The sequence below is a fragment of the Bufo gargarizans genome, chromosome 3 (genome assembly GCF_014858855.1).
Source record: "Bufo gargarizans isolate SCDJY-AF-19 chromosome 3, ASM1485885v1, whole genome shotgun sequence".
Lineage (NCBI taxonomy): Eukaryota > Metazoa > Chordata > Amphibia > Anura > Bufonidae > Bufo > Bufo gargarizans.
This window is the reverse complement of record NC_058082.1, coordinates 74953345-74973533: the sequence shown is the minus strand read 5'-3', so window position 1 is coordinate 74973533 and position 20189 is coordinate 74953345. Positions and strand designations below refer to the sequence as shown.

General features: G+C 44.8%; 1 protein-coding gene across 7 annotated transcripts in view; it reads left to right on the top strand.

The window, feature by feature from the left end:
- FRY (FRY microtubule binding protein) overlaps nucleotides 1-20189 on the top strand; it is a 264523-nt gene that overhangs the window by 157299 nt on the left and 87035 nt on the right. For all 7 annotated transcript variants that reach the window (XM_044284644.1, XM_044284646.1, XM_044284645.1 and 4 more), the window contains exons 19-28: nucleotides 2632-2814; nucleotides 4069-4155; nucleotides 7223-7482; nucleotides 13953-14142; nucleotides 14706-14830; nucleotides 16650-16707; nucleotides 17891-17982; nucleotides 18069-18241; nucleotides 19283-19443; nucleotides 20073-20183. In XM_044284644.1, the coding sequence (XP_044140579.1) occupies nucleotides 2632-2814; nucleotides 4069-4155; nucleotides 7223-7482; nucleotides 13953-14142; nucleotides 14706-14830; nucleotides 16650-16707; nucleotides 17891-17982; nucleotides 18069-18241; nucleotides 19283-19443; nucleotides 20073-20183 (1440 nt within the window). The remainder of the gene's footprint in view (nucleotides 1-2631; nucleotides 2815-4068; nucleotides 4156-7222; nucleotides 7483-13952; nucleotides 14143-14705; nucleotides 14831-16649; nucleotides 16708-17890; nucleotides 17983-18068; nucleotides 18242-19282; nucleotides 19444-20072; nucleotides 20184-20189) is intronic.

The window sequence follows — 20189 nt, the reverse complement described above, 5'->3', positions numbered from 1 at the left end:
AAAGGTTTAATGTACAAAATATGCTATACGCTTAGATTTCAATCTGCAAGTGATAATGAAATGACTTGATAAATATAAAGTGATAATGCTGGAAAGTGTGCCGTTAAAGGGACACTTCTGTAAGCTGTATTTTTTAAACTCCGTATTCATAGAAAACAATTTTAAGAATGTGTTTTTCTTCTTCTTTTCGGCAGTATTATACCAGTGAAAATTATCTACAAAATGTCCTTCTGTAGCAGTCAGCACAGAGAGAGAAAAAGTCTATACAGATAGGGGACTCACTGTTAGTTTACTGCTGCTGTGAGGGTATGATGTTATCTGATAGTATAATAGTAGGTGTAGAATTGGGATAACAGTATGACCACTGTATTGTTCCCTTGATAGGCCTAGATAAAGATGCCGCCATTGTACTTATCAGTGTAATGTGGGATTCTCTAATGGAGTCACTCATCCCCGTCCCTCGTTGGCCACAGTGATGGTCTGACAGCGAAGGTCAAGCGAGGCTGTTTGCAGTGCTGAAAGTCCACACAAATAGAAAGTTAAAGAGCCAGTACAGGAAGTAGAAGTCATGGAGTGACTTCAAAAAACTTATATCCAGAAAACCATCCACCTGTTTTTTTTGTGGAAAAAAAATTGTATTGAAAATTCACATATAGGCTGTTGCTATGTGAGGAGAAAAAATATGGCTCTGTCCCATTAAAGGGCATCTGTCAGCAGAGTCAAACCTGTTAAGCCAACCGTAATGCCTGGTAGGGCTGACCCACATTGCCCATCTTGCTGCTTTTGGGAAAAATATATGTTTTAGAGGGGTTGGTTCATCTCACACATTGATGGCATGTCACCAGGATTCCATCTCTGGGTCCTGCTCCTATCTCCAACACGGGGCCACTAAAGTGAAGCTCTACATTCATCTCTGTAAGAGTTCTGAAAATAGCCAAGTGAGCATACTCACCTATTTTCAAATGTCCATAGCTTTCAAGGGTGAGCGCAATGCGCGAATGCTATCACCACTCCATTCACCGCTATGGGACTGCCGGAAATAGCCGTCAACTATTTTTTTTAAAGCTGCCATAGCAATGAATGGAGAGTGGCCGAGTGTGCGCAGCTGCTCTCTTTTTACTTTGGTGGCCCAGTTCTGGACATGGGAGATTTGCTATCAATGTCAGAGATGAGACGACCCTTTTGAGTGCACCAACGGGCGGGCCATCACCAATCGGTGCTTCTAAGTTCTATCACGACCGGCGTGCCAATCACATACGTGACGCAAAGGGAGGGAAAAGGAAGGCCCTGTCCAAGGGAGAGGGAAAGATGGTGACCCCTAACTCACCTTGAGGCTGGCACCTGACTGCCCTGATGTCCCTAGACGGGTTTCTTACCCGTACGCCGATCACGTTCCTAAACCCTGGCTTTCCCTAAGATGAGCCCTACGTAGTGAATAGGGCAGTGGGAACACTAGCCCGCACCACTAACACTAAAGGAAACACTAGGGAGAGGACAGACAATACTGACAAAACATATAGTCCCAGGTGGGCGACAACAACCAACCAACAGGGATCTGGAGGGTAACACTCTGGTACGACAACCTAGGGATAACAGCTACACAGCTTCAGTGGGTCAGTATAGAAGTCCAGGCAGGAAGCTCTATATCTGGAAACCAGAGAAGTGTGAGAGGGGAATATAAGGAGGTTGGGAGTGCTGGACAAGGAACAGCTGAGGAGAAGGAGCTACGGATCCCTGAGTGAGCCAAAAAGGATTGCAAGGCAAACCCAGAAAGCTACCATTAAGTAACAGCACTATCTTTAGACAGAGCGCGCAGCCAACCGCTGCGACTTCCTGACCCCGGGTATAATGGAGTCAGGCGTGGTTCTTGACACCCTCGTGACAAGTTCCTTCTCTCTGATTACCTGGACACTCAACCCACCACCTGGATTCTGTCAATGAAGTGAAGGGGGGGGGGGGGGGGTATCCTAGGAAGTAGAGCGGAGGAGCTTAGGTGTACTGGGTGGCTAGGGACTGCCCTCTGCGCACTTAAGCCCAAACTTGAATATTTTTTAAAACACTTATTTCTCCTAAACACATCAACAGATCTGGGGAATCAGATGGGTCAGCCCTGCCAGGCATTACGGTTGGTTTAATAGGGTTGATCCTGCTCACAGATGACAGAAAACCTTTTTTTTTTTTTTTTTTATGTGTCTCTTAGCTTTTGCTCCATGTGCAGGGCCACCTCGCCATCCACCTCTTGAGTGTGTTTTCTCAGAAATATGTTTATTACTCTCTCAGAAACTATCATTTTAATGTATTTGTTTTAACATGGTAACCTACGTGTTTTGGCTCACAGGGTTTTCAATAACAGTTACATGGGTGCAGGTCCAGCAGCTTGGACCCCCCATCTGTGACCTCTAGGATTGCCACACAATGATGGTCTTACTGGAGAGTCATGATGAAGGTTCTGTATGACCAGCAGTTGCAGAGAATGGAGCCCATGTATGGTCCTTGTAGGGGAGTCCTCGGCTGGCTGTGTCCTCTCCTGTATGATTGTAGTTATAGTTCACTGCAGTTTTAGGAGACCATTATCTGCCCATTTGTGTTTTGGCTCTTCTTTAATGATTCCCATGTGTTTCTTTCACCCAGCTAATTCCTAATGGCTCCAGTCACAGGATACAGTCTGAACGGGGACCTTACTCCAATGTATTGCATGCGGTGGAAGGATTTGCACTATTGTTACTTTGCAGTTTTCAGCTGGCTACTCGGAAAATGGCTGTGTTAATTCTCAAAGAAGTCCGAGCACTATTTACTGCACTGGGGCAAGCTGAGGTATGAATTGTGCCGTGTGTATGTACTGGTGGTGTGTCGTTGGAATGCCTTTATCTTTAATATGGTTTTCTGAGAATCTGTATGAACTATTACGGGAAGGAGCCTGTCCTGCATCGCCTCCCTAAAGATTCATAGTTACCTGATCCCTGCCGCTCTGGTCCTACGCTCCTGGGTCAAGGCCATGGCCACTGACTTCATTGGTGACATATCACTGGGGGACGTGTCACTACTGAAGCCAGTCATAGGCTGCAGCGGTGAATCCAGACCCCCGACCAGAAGATAACAAGCCAGGGACCATAAGATGGAGAAACGGGAGCCAGTGCGCAGGACAGCAGGTAAGTATGAATCTTTAGGAAGGTGATGCAGACTCTGGATCCTCCCCTCCATTTTCACCCAGGCAGCCCCCCTGACTTGAGCATCGGAGCAGTTCATGCTCCGATGCTCTCCTTTGCCCTGTGCTAAATCGCGCAGGGCAAAGGCATTTTTTTAAGATCCGGTGACATACCGGGGCTCTCCATGGGGCTGTCAGGAAGCCCGGTGACATCACCGGCACTGATGGGCGGGATTTAGCGCTACACTAGCCAGTAAAACGGGTAGGGCAGCGCTAAAGCCCACCCATGACGTCACCGAATACACTACCGGGCGGAAAAGAGCCCTTGCCCGGCTCTGATGCTAGCCTCAGGGGGGCAGCTTGGGTGAAAATAAGGTTATGTCCGGGTTCAGCTCTGAACCCGGACAACCCCTTTAAAAGCTCATATTCCCAGAAAACCCCTTTAAAGGAGATGTACAGGCAGTTTATATTGCAGGGGTCAGACACCAGGCACCCCCAACAATCAGCTGTTTGAAGAGGAGGCGGTACTCCATGCGAGCGTTGCGTCCCCCTCATTACACTGCCGGTCATTTCCCTTGGAGCGGCGGCGTAGTGTAATTACAAGTACTCGCTCCATTCAAGTGAAAAGACCGAGTACTTTTAAATACACTGCTCTTCCGAGACAATGGGCAATGTAATAAACAGGAAGCAGCTCTCGCATGGAGCACCGCCTCCTCTTCAAACAGCTGGATCCTAGGGGTGCCGACCAGATGTTGGTGACCTATCCTGAGGATAGGTCGTCAGTATAAAACCCCTGCATAACCCCTTTAAGACACATCCTATTTAACACAGAGGCTGATATTCAACACAGCATCAAATGAATGACGTTCATTTTATATCGCTCAGTTGGATGTAAGATGTTAACCTACTTTTATTGGTTATAGGAAGATGACAAGCCAATGATTGATGTACTGGATCAGCTCGGTCCTTCTATACTTGAAAGCTTTCTACATGTTGCAGTGTCCGATTCTGTAAGTCATTTTTACATCCTTGGTCATGGGAGCACAATTTATGCCATTCTATTAAAAAATAAAAGGACTCATTTTAAAAGAATCAGGCTTCTGGTCAGGGGTGTACACAAATCTCATTTGCCCCCATGGCAGAATGTAGTATCAGCCCATTCTCTGATATCCAAAACGCAACTCCCCAGATTTCTAATGAATATATTTTTTATTTAGTGGAGGACAATTTGAATGAAACAACAAAAAAAAAGTTGAACACGTGCTTCATAAATACGGAGTTCATTCTGACCACCATTTTTCTCAATGTATTTAAAGGGTTTTTCTAAGATTTTGATACTGATGACCCATCTTCAGGATAGGTCACCAGTAGAGATGAGCGAATTATAGAAAAGTTCTCTGAATTTTACAAAGAAATTCGCTTTGTGACGAATTACTTTGTCACGAAGCGCATTTTTTTGTAAGTAGTGGGTGCAATGACAGGGAGGTGCGATAGCGCTGCCCCCCGTCATTGTACCCCTTAGATGCCGCATTCATACATGATCGCAGCATCTCTAGTCATCAGTATCTGATCGGTGAGGGTCTGACACCTGGGACCCCCGCCAATCAGCTGTTCGAGAAGGCACCGGTGCTTCTGGGAGCTCTGCGGCCTTCTCTATGTTTTTCCTAGGCCAGTGACGTCATGTTCATAATTCACGTGGCCTAAGAGCAGCTCAGCCCCATTCAAGTGTATGGGCTGAGCTGCAGTACCAAGCACAGGTGCTATACAATATATGACCCTGTGCTTGGTGATCTGCGTGAAGGCAGTGCCACTACCTTCTCAAAACAGCTCATCAGCGGGGGTCCTGGGTGTCAGAACCCCACCGATCAGATACTAATGACCTATTCTGAGGATAGGTCATTAGTATGAAAATCTCATAAAACCCTTTCAAATCAGACAACTGCAATAAATAAATACATACATTAATGATAAATCTCCTGTTTCCCTTCACATGGCATGTTATAAAACTGGCTGTTTCCAGCCACCACTAGGGGGAGCTAAGTACATAGGAATGTATACAATTACCATTGAACTCAATAGAAGCTATAAATATCTTTGCACTAAGCTTCCCCTAGTGGTAGCTGCTGGAAAATGCAGTGAATCAATGTCAGCATCAGCAGCAGTCCAGGCTCAGCCACCCTTCCCCCAGGCGATCATTTTCATTGCCTACACCTGCGTTTAGATGTCTGTATCATAACTTTGTGTAGGAGATGTATATTTTTCAAGGTTAATATAAACTTTGATTTTGTTGCTTGCAATTAGGAAAGCTTTTCTGAGAAAAGACTTTCCCGAGGACACATGATCCGATCCCATTTTCAGTACAAAATATAGTATGTCATACAGCTGTGTGGAGTCGCATTACATTGTGTCTTGGATCTAATAATAATAATAAAGGGGTTATCCGGAAAATTATAATGACCTATCCTCCGGATAGGTCATCATTATCACCTCAGTGGGGGTCCAAGTCCCGGCACTGATCAGCTGTTTCAGGGAGTCTATGGTGAGCCATGCAGGCTCCTGGCAGCTTTCCAAGGACAATGTCATACATTGTATAGTGGCAGTGCTTGGTATTGCAACTCGGCCACATTGACTTGAATGGGGCTGAGCTGCAAATAGACCACATGACCGATGTACAGTGATGTCACTGGTCTAGGAAGAGGATGCGGCACTCAAGGCCTCTTCTAACAGCTGATCGGCGGGGGTCCTGGTGTCACAGCCCACAGATCTGATACTGATGACCTATCCTGAGGATAAGTCATAAATATATTTTCCTGTATAACCGCTTTAACCTTGATGCACACAGTACATGTTTTATGATATCTATGTATACTACAAGTCTGATAAGTCTATGAATGTGAAGCTAAAGGTCCCCATACAAAATACATTATTGTCAGCTAATCCCACCAACTATCTAACTGGTATAGAGGTCCTCCCAACTCTTTTGGCAGATGAAGTCAGGGGAAGAAAAGACCAAGCAAGTTGAATTTCGGCACCTTATCCTTTTGTTCTGGCAGGAAATAGACCATGGACAAACCAAGCATGCATACAGATGTAGTAGAGTTAACACTCATGCTTTGAGACGTGTTATCTAAACTAAATGCGTTAAGCAAACACCTTCAATCGCTTTTGTCTCACGATAACGTGATGAGTTAAGAAATTTGAGTTAAGAGCTTGAGTGCTAACCCTGCTACATCTGTATGTATGGGGGGATATTGGAGGATGGGTGTAGCATAATGAGCTTTAGGTCATCAGCTGTTGAAGGTGTATGGACCTCTTTAGGAGGAATCTGTGGATCCTCGCTTCCTCTTCCAACTCCAAGCAATGGCCCAGATTTGCTAATGTATCTGTGCCTAAAATATGCCTAAAAATTGCGCAGTTTGGTGCAACTAGGGTTTTTTTTACTTTTTTTTCTAACTTGCTTGAAAAGGGTTGGGGCTTGGACAGAGATGGGGCTTCATGGGAAAGGGGCATGTGCCAAAATTGCTCCACAATTCTGTATCAAAGTAAGCCAACCAGAGAAAAGTGCCTGTCCCTGCACCACGCGTATCATCCAGCCTGAGCCCCTGTGATAAATCTGGTGCAGGTCTAGACCGCCGGTCTGTTTACGACATCAACAGGGTTTATAAATCTGGGCCACTGTTCTTTCTATGCATATGGTTTACTTCAAATATGTGTGTTGTAAAAGACCTGGAGGAACTTTTCTGCTGTCGAGATTTACAGAGGGAATATTTATACTCGTCTCAACTGCTTATTTATAAATCACTCCAATGTGACTCCATGGTCAGAGGAGCATAACATAATGGCATGGCTTTTGCTTATGCCCCTCTAGGTCCAACAGTCTTTGTTCAACTCAGAATTGGGAAGGGGGTGTGTTAGAAAGCTGGACCTTGCCCTGTTTCCACCTCTATACCCCCATGTAGCTATATTACAGAACCACCCAAAATAACAATAAAAGTATCGTGCGCACATTTTACAGATTAAAATTGTTGTCTAATGTTTTAACCAATAATTAGATTCAATGTTTTGCTTTGTTACCAGGCCGCCGTGCCATTTTCTCACAATGTGGACCTGCAGTGGCTGGTGGAGTGGAATGCTGTCCTTGTCAATAGCCATTACGACGTAAAAAGCCCTTCTCATGTGTGGATATTTGCACAGTCTGTAAAAGACCCATGGGTTCTCTGCCTCTTCACATTTCTTAGGCAAGAAAACCTCCCAAAACATTGTCCTACAGCCCTCAGCTATGCGTGGCCCTATGCCTTCACAAGACTGCAACTGATTATGCCATTGGTGGACCCTAAGTAAGTAGGACACGTTGCTATCTCTCTTATTTAAACTTATCAAGGCCATGAAGATAATGGACGCAGTTACTAAAAATGAGATTAATATGGCAATAAGAGTGTACTACCTTAGTCATCCATGGAGACAAGAATTGTAGCTGTATGCTACCTTTTTGCAGATGCAAGCTTTCAAAACCGCTTGTAACTCTTAAGAGAAAAGCAGTCTCAAAAACGTTTGTCTTCGGGTACTTTCACACTAGCATTTTTCTTTTCCAGCATAGAGTTCCGTCCCAGGGGCTCTATACCGGAAAATAAATGATCATTTTCCTCCCTATGCATTCTGAATGGAGAGCAATCCGTTCAGGATGCATCAGGATGTCTTCAGTTCAGTCTTTTTGACTGATCAGAACAGAGATAAAACCACAGCATGCTGCGGTTTTATCTCCGGCCGAAAAAACGGATAATGAATGCCGGATACAGCATTTTTTTCCACAGGAATGTATTAGTGCCGGATCCGGCATTCAAAATACCAGAATGCTAGATCCGTCCTTCCACACCGAAAAAAATGTGAAAAAATTAAATTCCAGATTTGTTTTTTCCGGATGACACCGGAAAGACTGATCCGGCAATTCAATGCATTTGTAAGACGGATCAGGATCCTGATCAGTCTTACAAATGCCATCAGTTGGCATATGTTTTGCCGGAACTGCCTGCCGGATCACTCTGCCGCAAGTGCGAAAGTAGCCTTAGTTTTGCCAAAAAAGTCAGACTACATTTTTTTGGCATTAAGAGGGCCCTATTAGACCACATGATTTTCAGGCCAATTATCGGGAACAAGCATCCATAGGAACACATTCCCGATAATTGGCCTGTATAATCGAGCAGCCAGTCAACCGATAAATGGGCAAGTCCTTGTTTGTCAGTTGATGGGCATCATTCATCAGGATGAAAGATGTACGATTAGGGATGAGCGAACTTCTGTTTTCAAGTTTGGCGTACAAGGTTCGGGTTATCTAAGAATTCTGGTATTATGGTCCATGGTAGCGGAATCCATAACGGAATTCTTAGATAACCCAAACCTTGTACGTCGAACTTGAAAACAGGAGTTTGCTCAACACTATTACGATTATAGTCAGCACATCTCCCTGTGTAATAAGAGATGTGCTGCCGATAATAGTGAGGACGACCATGGTAACAATCCTTCCTCCCACATTCATTTTGCATTAGCCTGTGTAATGAACCAGTGGAAACGAGCTTCGGTAGATGTGTTCTCATCCCCTGGTGCTTGTGCTGCCCGAATATCTGGCAGTGTAATAAGGCCCTTAGTCAGACGGGTTGATAAGGACTTACTATATTTGTGTATCCCTTATAACCAGCTTGTGTCAGTCCACAGCTTACAGCTGGACTAGCAGAGTACCGATAACAGAAAAGTGAAACAAATAGACTCAAACCATGGCCACCTCCTTAATATTCAGATTTGTCAAGAAATATATCGGGAATTGGATTTTTTTTTTTTAAATAAAAAAATAAAATCTTTCTTGATCGGGCAGTAGCTGTAGAGCTGCAGAGGTGGTAGACACCTGGGCTCTGAGGGGGGGCCCATAGGCTCCTCTTCCACATAAGAAGACACCACAATTTTTGGTAGATGAGGGCCCAGATTTCACAATAGGTTTATGGTCGTAGTTACAGGGCTGCAGAAGTAGAATACTCACTTGGATGCATTACAGATTTTGCAATAACTATAGGGCTGCAGAGGTAGCATTTGTGCCAGGGCCTGGAGGAGTGCCCAAGGGCTGGTACTTCCATATAGAGAGCTAACCATTTTTTAGGTCAGGCATCCTCAAACTGCGGCCCTCCAGCTGTTGCAAAACTACAACTCCCAGCATGCCTGAACAGCCTACAGGTATCAGCCTACAGCAGGGCATTGTGGGAGTTGTAGTTTTATAACAGCTGGAGGGCCGCAGTTTGAGGATGCCTGTTTTAGGTGGTGCATGGGAGATGGAGAATCTGTTACAGATTTTGCAATTGCATCAGAAGCTTCAAGCTTTGCCTCTTTGTTAATGAGTAGACAAAAAAATATTGGGGCCTTTTATGATACTGGGTCCCAATAATATTCGAATACTAAAACAACACAAGCGTTTTCTCAATATATAGTTAAAGGGGTTGTCAAGTGAAAAATAATCTACCTTTTTCAAACCTGGATCTGAATACTTTTGTTGTTGCATTTAAATAAACATTTAGCATAGCCACTGATTTATTCAATACAATGTATCTCTATAGCATCACCGGTTTGTTCTTTTCCTGATTTTCTCTGTCCACCTTGCTGAGGTGGACGCACCTGCTTGTTTCCACCACTCTACTGCCACCAGCCATATCCAATTTTAGAAGCTGTGACAGTTACAGGGAAAGAGCTGCAGGAGAAAGTATACCCCCCCCCCCCCCTGAGCTGCAGGAGAAAGTATACCCCCCCTGAGCTGCAGGAGAAAGTATACCCCCCCTGAGCTGCAGGAGAAAGTATACCCCCCCTGAGCTGCAGGAGAAAGTATACCCCCCCTGAGCTGCAGGAGAAAGTATACCCCCCCTGAGCTGCAGGAGAAAGTATACCCCCCCTGAGCTGCAGGAGAAAGTATACCCCCCCTGAGCTGCAGTAGAAAGTATACCCCCCCTGAGCTGCAGGAGAAAGTATACCCCCCCTGAGCTGCAGGAGAAAGTATACCCCCCCTGAGCTGCAGGAGAAAGTATACCCCCCCTGAGCTGCAGGAGAAAGTATACCCCCCCTGAGCTGCAGGAGAAAGTATACCCCCCCTGAGCTGCAGGAGAAAGTATACCCCCCCTGAGCTGCAGGAGAAAGTATACCCCCCCTGAGCTGCAGGAGAAAGTATACCCCCCCTGAGCTGCAGGAGAAAGTATACCCCCCCTGAGCTGCAGGAGAAAGTATACCCCCCCTGAGCTGCAGGAGAAAGTATACCCCCCCTGAGCTGCAGGAGAAAGTATACACCCTCTGAGCTGCAGGAGAAAGTATACCCCCCCCCCCCCGAGCTGCAGGAGAAAGTATACCCCCCCCCCCCGAGCTGCAGGAGAAAGTATACCCCCCCCCCCCCAAGCTGCAGGAGAAAGTATACCCCCCCCCCCCCTGAGCTGCAGGAGAAAGTATACCCCCCCCCCCCGAGCTGCAGGAGAAAGTATAGCCCCCCCCCCCCCCTGAGCTGCAGGAGAAAGTATAGCCCCCCCCCCCCCTGAGCTGCAGGAGAAAGTATACCCTCCCTGAGCTGCAGGAGAAAGTATACCCTCCCTGAGCTGCAGGAGAAAGTATACCCTCCCTGAGCTGCAGGAGAAAGTATACCCTCCCTGAGCTGCAGGAGAAAGTATACCCTCCCTGAGCTGCAGGAGAAAGTATACTCCCCCGAGCTGCAGGAGAAAGTATACCCTCCCTGAGCTGCAGGAGAAAGTATACCCCCCCCCCCCCGAGCTGCAGGAGAAAGTATACCCTCCCTGAGCTGCAGGAGAAAGTATACTCCCCCGAGCTGCAGGAGAAAGTATACCCTCCCTGAGCTGCAGGAGAAAGTATACCCCCCCCCCCGAGCTGCAGGAGAAAGTATACCCTCCCTGAGCTGCAGGAGAAAGTATACCCTCCCTGAGCTGCAGGAGAAAGTATACCCTCCCTGAGCTGCAGGAGAAAGTATACTCCCCCGAGCTGCAGGAGAAAGTATACCCTCCCTGAGCTGCAGGAGAAAGTATACCCCCCCCCCCCCCCGAGCTGCAGGAGAAAGTATAGCCCCCCCCTGAGCTGCAGGAGAAAGTATACCCCCCCTGAGCTGCAGGAGAAAGTATACCCCCCCTGAGCTGCAGGAGAAAGTATACCCCCCCTGAGCTGCAGGAGAAAGTATACCCCCCCTGAGCTGCAGGAGAAAGTATACCCCCCCTGAGCTGCAGGAGAAAGTACACCCCCCCCCCCCCGAGCTGCAGGAGAAAGTATACCCCCCCTGAGCTGCAGGAGAAAGTATACCCCCCCTGAGCTGCAGGAGAAAGTATACCCCCCCTGAGCTGCAGGAGAAAGTATACACCCTCTGAGCTGCAGGAGAAAGTATACCCCCCCCCCCCGAGCTGCAGGAGAAAGTATACCCCCCCCCCCCGAGCTGCAGGAGAAAGTATACCCCCCTCCCCCCCGAGCTGCAGGAGAAAGTATACCCCCCCCCCCCCCCAAGCTGCAGGAGAAAGTATACCCCCCCCCCTGAGCTGCAGGAGAAAGTATACCCCCCCCCCCCCCCTGAGCTGCAGGAGAAAGTATAGCCCCCCCCCCTGAGCTGCAGGAGAAAGTATAGCCCCCCCCCCCCCCCCCCTGAGCTGCAGGAGAAAGTATACCCTCCCTGAGCTGCAGGAGAAAGTATACCCTCCCTGAGCTGCAGGAGAAAGTATACCCTCCCTGAGCTGCAGGAGAAAGTATACCCTCCCTGAGCTGCAGGAGAAAGTATACTCCCCCGAGCTGCAGGAGAAAGTATACCCTCCCTGAGCTGCAGGAGAAAGTATACCCTCCCTGAGCTGCAGGAGAAAGTATACCCCCCCCCCCCCCCCCGAGCTGCAGGAGAAAGTATAGCCCCCCCCTGAGCTGCAGGAGAAGGTATACCCTCCCTGAGCTACAGGAGAAAGTATACCCTCCCTGAGCTGCAGGAGAAAGTATACCCACCGCCCCTGAGCTGCAGGAGAAAGTATACCCCCCCCCCCCACCGAGCTGCAGGAGAAAGTATACCCCCCCCCCCCCCCTGAGCTGCAGGAGAAAGTATAGCCCCCCCCCTGAGCTGCAGGAGAAAGTATAGCCCTCCCCCTGAGCTGCAGGAGAAAGTATACCCTCCCCTGAGCTGCAGGAGAAAGTATACCCTCCCTGAGCTGCAGGAGAAAGTATACCCTCCCCTGAGCTGCAGGAGAAAGTATACCCCCCCTGAGCTGCAGGAGAAAGTATACACCCCCTGAGCTGCAGGAGAAAGTATACACCCCCTGAGCTGCAGGAGAAAGTATACACCCCCTGAGCTGCCCACCTGAAATAAAGTTAGCAGAGCAATTGGAACAATGAATGGTGGAAGCCTTGGATCCATGTTAGGTACAGGGCTGGTTCTAGCTTTGTAAGAAAGAGGTTGTCATAAACTATATGATCTCTGGTTTTCATTTTTTTACATTAATCCTGCTATAACCCCTTTAATTATAATTGCACCATTTCCAGAATAATACAATACCAGAATAGTTAAACCATTTCATTGTATTATTACAAAGATAATGTCCTTTGTTAGGTCTCATTAAGCAGATTTGTCTTTATTTATAGCTCTGTTCAAGAACCGGTTGTTCTTGAGATCCTCATTAAAAACTGCAAACCCGCTGTGAAATGTAATAATTGTTATAGCAGTGTGGAGGCACACTGCTGCGTTAAGAGCAGTCTGCAGAGAAAGCCTTTATTACATGGTATATACCTCGTCCAAAATTAGAAGAGGGTGTCAGTGGTTGTGAGGGGAGAAGACAATCCCTTCCCTAGGAATTGGTAGCATTTTAAGCAAATGTAGACATTTTCATATGAAAATAATAAATCATTAGATTATTACTGTACGGATCTCACTCAGGTTCCATGCAGAGTCATACTGGTCCACTAGACCAGTGTTTCCCAACCAGTGTGCCTCCAGCTGTTGCAAAACTACAACTCCCAGCATGCCCGGACAGCCTTTGGCTGTGCAGGCATGCTGGGAGTTGTAGTTTTGCAACACCTGGAGGCACACTGGTTGGGAAACACTGCACTAGACTACCATAGGATCCTTTGGTGACCAAGGATCTGACATAATATGCTCCACAGGTCCAGTCTAAGACAACCTCTTTTGTGGTTGACATTACAGGCAATCACTTGCGACCAGAGTCTATATGTTATGGGATTATTCTAAAGCTATTAGACCATATTGATGATATCTCACATGAGCAATGATCACAGCATAGTTGTGAACAATTGGCATGCTCTGGAGGACATTAAGGCCTTACGATTGTTTCCACCAGTGGGCTCATAGTACTCAAGTCTGATACCGATTCCATAGGTGAACGTTTTGTTGTCTTTACTTTCCTTTGAAGTTCTAGTTGAAATACTACACGTCTGGCTTTCCTGGTTGTAGGACAAGTCTTTCAGCAGGACTTAATGACCTAGTTGGTTGACTTCTATCAGTCAGTTGGATTTTTTGGTACAAATGACTTTCACTTCCTCCTGTAAAAACTGATTCTAGGATCTTAGATTAATATATTACTGGAGAATCAAGAATGTAAAAACTGATTGCCGAAAATTATTTCAAAGTAATAGTGGTGGAGTTGCCTGATCAGTTTCTGGAGCTCCTGACATTTCCCTTGTACTAGTTTTAGTAATACATTTACTAAAGCAGCATCCACTAGTTTGGTTCTTTGAGGTTTATCTTATATCTATTAGATTCTGTATCTCTAAATAATCTGTCATTTTTTTTTTCTTCTTACAGTAGTCCAATTAATGCAAAGAAGACCAGTACAGCCAGCAGTGGGGATAATTATATTACACTATGGAGGAACTATCTCATTCTTTGCTTTGGAGTGGCGCGACCAAGTATTATGAGTCCTGGTCACTTGCGCGCATCTACCCCCGAGATCATGGCAACAACTCCTGATGGCTCAGTCAGCTACGATAACAAGGTGCCAAAAACATACAGTTTAGTTGCCTTGTATAAGATTGGGGTTTACTTTCCTTCTATAGAAGTAATTTACTAGAGGTAAAAGAAACAAAATTAAACAACTTATCTATTGATGGGTTTGGAACCTTTTCCAGCAAACTGTCCTCTTTCAGTATTTTGGTCGTGAGTTCAGCCTTAAATGGGCACTCCCACCATAGACTTTAATCCACGGATATGCCATAAATGTCTGACAGATGTGGATCCTACCTCTAGCACCCAGATCCATTTCCAGACTGAGTATCTCCTGGCCCTCCCTCTTGGTGAGACAGTTTGGTGGAGGGTAGGTTGAAACCAGCCACTTGGGACACACACATTTTGTCACTGATTCTCATGTGTATGAAAGAGCTTGATATCAAGACATGGCTATACTAAAGATACAATGCAATAGAACATTGAAGCTGGCACAGAGACTTGTAAAAGTTTACACCTTAAAAATATGTCTGTGTTTCCTTGGGGTGGAGTACTGTACCCGTATTGTACACAGACTGGTCTGACATGAAATTATGGGGCTTTTTTGTTTCCTAGATTATTGGAACGCCTTCAGTTAGTGTCCTCCTCAAACAACTAGTTCCTTTGATGAGACTGGAGAGTATAGAAATCACAGAGTCCCTTGTGCTGGGTTTTGGGAGAACAAACGCATTGATCTTCAGGTATGAAAGATGGTTGGCCGTTACACAGTATATTTTCGCTAGTACATCTTGGCCTTATGCCTATTTCTTCTAGCATGCAGTTGATATACCTTTAGGCCTCATCGCCTTAAGCGATGTGCTTTGAGCAAGTTTGGTGGCACATGGAGTCTCCATGGATCCATCCTATGGGGCTGTAGGTACTCCTCTTGCTGCTGTATGGTGCTTCAGTACAGCATGCAGTGAGCATGAGGCCTTATGTCCACAAATTCCCATGGTTCACAAATCCAGGGCCTGGATGTTATAATTAGAGATGGGCAAAGTTTAGAAAAATTCGTTTTGGCTGCTTCGCCTAACTTTAACAAGAAATTAGATTCATTACAAATTACTTTGTCACGAATCGCTTTCCATTGTATGGAATGGGTGCAATGACTGGGAACGGTGATCGCTCGCCTCTTTAACCCCTAAGATGCCACGTTTAATGCTGATCGCGGCATCTGTGATTCACATTAAGCTGTTCAGGGTTTAATCAGGGGTTAAGAAAAAAAAATGATACCTCATCCATTTGCTTGTAGAGAGGCCGTTTGCTCCTGTCTTTATTGAAAAAAATCTGCCAAAGGACCTGCAGTGAGCGTGATGTCTAGTGTTGAGCGAATCGAGCTTCTGATCGGAGATCTGAAGTCGATTCATTAAAACACTTTGGTTTTAATGCTGTCTCCATACAGCATTAAAATGTATTGCCTCCGTGTAGGCAAAAAATTTGTTTCAGCCAAAGTCACGCGAAACTTCGGTGAGTGAATTCGGTACCAAACCCGGTTTCAGATTCCTAATTTTAAATGTTTTTAAAGATGCAGAAATGAATACCGAAGTCTCACTCAACTTCGGGTGAAACGAAGTTTGGCTCCACAAAGCCAATACATTTTAATACTGTACAGAGACCGCATTAAAATTGAGGTTTTTGCATGAACTGACTTCGGATCCATGATCCGAAGCTCAGTATGCTCAAGTCTCAAGATGATGTGGTGAGTTCATCACACTTGCAGCAGGTCCTTTGGCTGGTTTTCTTCAATCAAGATAGGAGGGGACGGCCTCTCTGCAATCAAGTGGATAAGGTGAGTATAATTTTTTTTTTTTCATTTTCTGCCACCATTTTAGGAAAAATTGATTAGTTACCACGAAGCTCGAGGAAATTCGGCTTTGTGGTGAATCAAATTTTTCCTGAAATTCAGATTGAAATCCACTTCTGATACTTCGATTCACTCAACAATAGTTATAATCCTTAATTTATGAGTTTAGCTTTGGATTTCTGCTACATAATCTAATATTATGGGAGGGTCATAGCTGTGAAAAAGAACGGCCTTGACTGCCTGACACAGCATCCCAGTAGATGCTAATTAGAGAAAAATAATGCTCATTCCCTTGCAAATGTTGTGAATTCCCTGCTTTGTTTCTGGCTATTTTCTACCATTGGCCAAAGCTACTTATTTGTGCTGCCTTGCGATTTTGCAAGGCCAAATTTCTGTCATATCCAAGGCCAAAAATAACCACTGACCAATGATATAAAAACATAGTTGAAATGCACAAAGCTTACACAGAAATGTGAAGCCTGGTAATTTAGTAATATTTTTCAGCCATTTATTTAAAGGGGTTATAAAGAATAAAAAACAAACAAAAAAAACAGCTGCATTTTTCTAGAAACCGCACCACACTTATTACTGCACTCAGCTCCATTATGGTGAATGGAATTGACCTGCCATACACATATAACTAGTTGACAGGTGTGGCACAGCTATTTTGAATCCAGTTTTTAAAATGAATTGCCTGTGCTGTGTTTTACCTGCAGGGAGTTGGTAGAAGAACTTCACCCACTAATGAAAGAAGCCTTGGAACGAAGACCGGAGGTTAGTCTAGAAACAATGGACATCTTTGAGATCGAAAAAGATGATTTAAAAAAAATGATCTTTAATCCTTATTTTCGGAGCCCTTGATATTCAGTTTGCACCTAGCTCCTAATTTTAAACATTTCTCAATTGGCCATGTCCCTCCCAGTAATACATGCTGTATGTGTGTCTAGGATGCTGCTGTCTTCACCATTCCCCCTTATCTACGGCCTGTGCGAGTTTCTCTTGTATTTACTTCCCTCTCTCCACTCTCTGATCTGCAGTGTACAACATCCTCCCCCTCCCTGCTGCTATTTCCGACACTAAGAAAAAGAAGGGGGGGAGACATCCATCAGAAAAAAACTGTTCGCAGATCTATCAACCTAACAAAGTCCAAAAGGACTATGTTTTGGTCTTTGTTGGGGAAATAGAGCCTTAAGGATGCATTTGGGGTATATTCTGGGAGCTTATTATGGGCTCTTAACATGAAATGAACAGATCCTAACCACAGTGTTTTTTTCTACCAGGAATCTGAGATACAGTGAGATGTTTGGTAGAATCCACTTTTTGTAGCTCTGGTTTAGCTGTCCTTTGAAACTAGTCCCCAACTGTGCACAAAACCAAAAGTATATCCTATCTATATTTGCTGAGAATATAGGGACAGTCTAGAAGTTAAATGAGAAGAGCACACCATAGAAAACTTTTAGCTTTTTGAAATACTGGTCACACCCCATAACTCCCAACATTAAAAGTGTCGCTTGTCCCCATAAACACTGCCAGCCTGAGTGCCCCCACATAGTGCCAGATAGGCAAAAACTTTCACATTTTCGGGGAGTCTAGTAGGGTAGTTAAACTGCTACTGACAGGAAGTCCCAAAAATATGTCACCAGGACTATTACTATGTCTCACCTATGCCCAGGGTCTATATGAAATTAGCAGTTATTTGAAAGTACCACCATGAAGTAGGATACAAGTAAATAGTTAATCTCTGAAGTAGGGCTTATCATTGGACTAATGTATGTGATATTGGTGCTAGCAAACTGACTTTTGGGGTCTGTAGCCCACTCGAGCCCAAAAATCCCTATATCATTATTCTACACCAACATCTAGATGTGACAAATTGGCATTAGATTCTCGTCAATGAAAAGCCTATAACAATGAAGCGTTTTGCATATATTAAGAGGTTACCATTTCTCAATTGCAGAACAAGAAACGTAGAGAGCGGCGAGACCTACTGAGGTTGCAGCTTTTAAGGATATTTGAGTTATTGGCTGATGCTGGCGTTATAAGTGACAAGTAAGTTGTGTGGTCGTTATCATAAATTTATTGGAAGTCTTTTCTACCATTTTACCGTAATGTTTTTCTTGTTCTTTTCCTTGAAGCACTAATGGTGCCTTAGAAAGAGACACCTTAGCTCTTGGGGCATTGTTCTTGGAGTACGTGGACCTTACACGGATGCTTCTGGAAGCTGAAAACGATAAGGAAGTTGAAATTCTTAAAGACATTAGAGCTCACTTCAGTGCCATGATAGCCAATCTGATCCAGTGTGTGCCAGGTACAGCTGTGGTTTGGAGGGTAGTGCTGTTTATGGAGGATTTCATTTAACCCATAACAGGTTCTCTATTTGGCAAAGCTCTTTTCCATTTGTCACAATTTGATTTAACAAGGATCTGTCACCTCTCCTGACATGTCTGTTTTAGTAACTAATTGCATTAACCATTTATTATCAATTCTAGATGGTCTTTTCATGCATCTCTAGGTTGGGCCATTTCTCTCATTCCTTCTAGAAGTTTATGAATGAATTGCTAGAAGTCTGCAATAAATGGGTGTTACCAGTTGGGAATATGTCCTTGCATAGTCAATCCAATCAATGCTGCCAGTATCAGGGGCACACCTCCCACTGGTAACGCCCAGTTGGATCTTTATTGCATACTGCGGGTAATTCATTCACACATGTCGAATAGGAAAAAAATAGAGGTTTAGCACAATTTAGACTTATATGAAAAAATGCTCCAGAATTGTTATTAAATGGGAATGCAAATAGTTACTAAAACAGACATGTCAGGACTCAGGAGAGAGGACCGGTCCTCTTTAAAGGGAAAGTCCATCCTCACTTTCATTTTGATAGTTCCAATGCATCTAAAATAAAAACTGACTGTGCATCTAGCAGTATTAAAAATGGATTATGAGTTTTTGTCCTGTTCCTGTACAAACCCATGTGTCTCCATAATAATAGACTACAATTAAACCCTCTGTAGTTTGTTCCTGCAGTCTACTTCCTTCTTAGACACAAAGTATCACTCTAGGATCAGACTACACAGGGTTTATTTGTAGTCTGTTACCATGGAGACACTTAGGTCTCTATATGATCTGTAGATTCAAAATGATAGATTTAATTAAAATGATTTCGAGTGTCTAGTTTCTTAATTTTAGATGCATTGGAACAACAAGAAAATATTTTGCCCTTCCCATAATAAGAGACCTGAATATGTTACTGTATGTTGTAATGTATATTACTGTAAATAATTAGACATTGCGTTATACTTGTGGATATTTAATCTCCTAGCCAAAACTGTGTTCTTTATTTTATTTGTAGTTCACCACCGGAGATTTTTGTTCCCGCAGCAAAGTTTGCGGCACCATCTCTTTATCCTGTTCAGCCAGTGGGCTGGGCCCTTCAGCATCATGTTCACCCCTCTGGACCGCTACAGTGACCGAAATCATCAGATCACAAGATACCAATACTCTGCGCTAAAGGTGAATTGAGTCTGTTCCCGTGTCTTTATAGAGAAGTATTTCTTTTCGATTTTTTGATGCATGAAGTTTCTCATTTGGTACAACTGGTGATCGTATGAGGACATTTTTATCTGTGGGTTTCCATAGGCCTTCTGGTAAAGTAAGGCACTCTTCCCATCTGTAGAATATGCCATGGGCTTCCAAACTCTAGTGCCCTCACCGATCCTTTCCCTGAGCAGCGCTACCTGGCCACCCACTGTGCATCGGAACTGTAGCACAGCAACATAAAAGCGAGTTGGGATGGCTGCAGCCCCTGGCACAGAAAGTGGGAGCACCACTGTGCAGAGAAAAACATTCTCAGGATCACTGGTGGTCCAATGAGAATGGTGGACCTCCAGCGATAATAAATGATGGCATACCCTAGCGACTAACCAAGTTGTAATTTGGGAGTACCACTTTAATTGAGTCATCAGAAGACAACATCAGTGGGGCTCTGTGAGTTGGCACCCCGTTACCTACTGTTAACTAAGCCAGTTTTCCTTTACAGTTCAGTTTTGATAAATCTTCCCCAAAGTAACCTTGAATGCTTATGAATTGGGATACCAGTCTAATGCAACCATATTTTGTTTTGACTCTGTGTATTTGGCCAGGCCATGTCCGCTGTTCTTTGCTGTGGTCCAGTTTTCGATAATGTGGGCTTGTCCCCAGACGGATATCTTTACAAATGGTTGGACAACATCTTGGCTTGCCAGGACATGAGGGTAAGT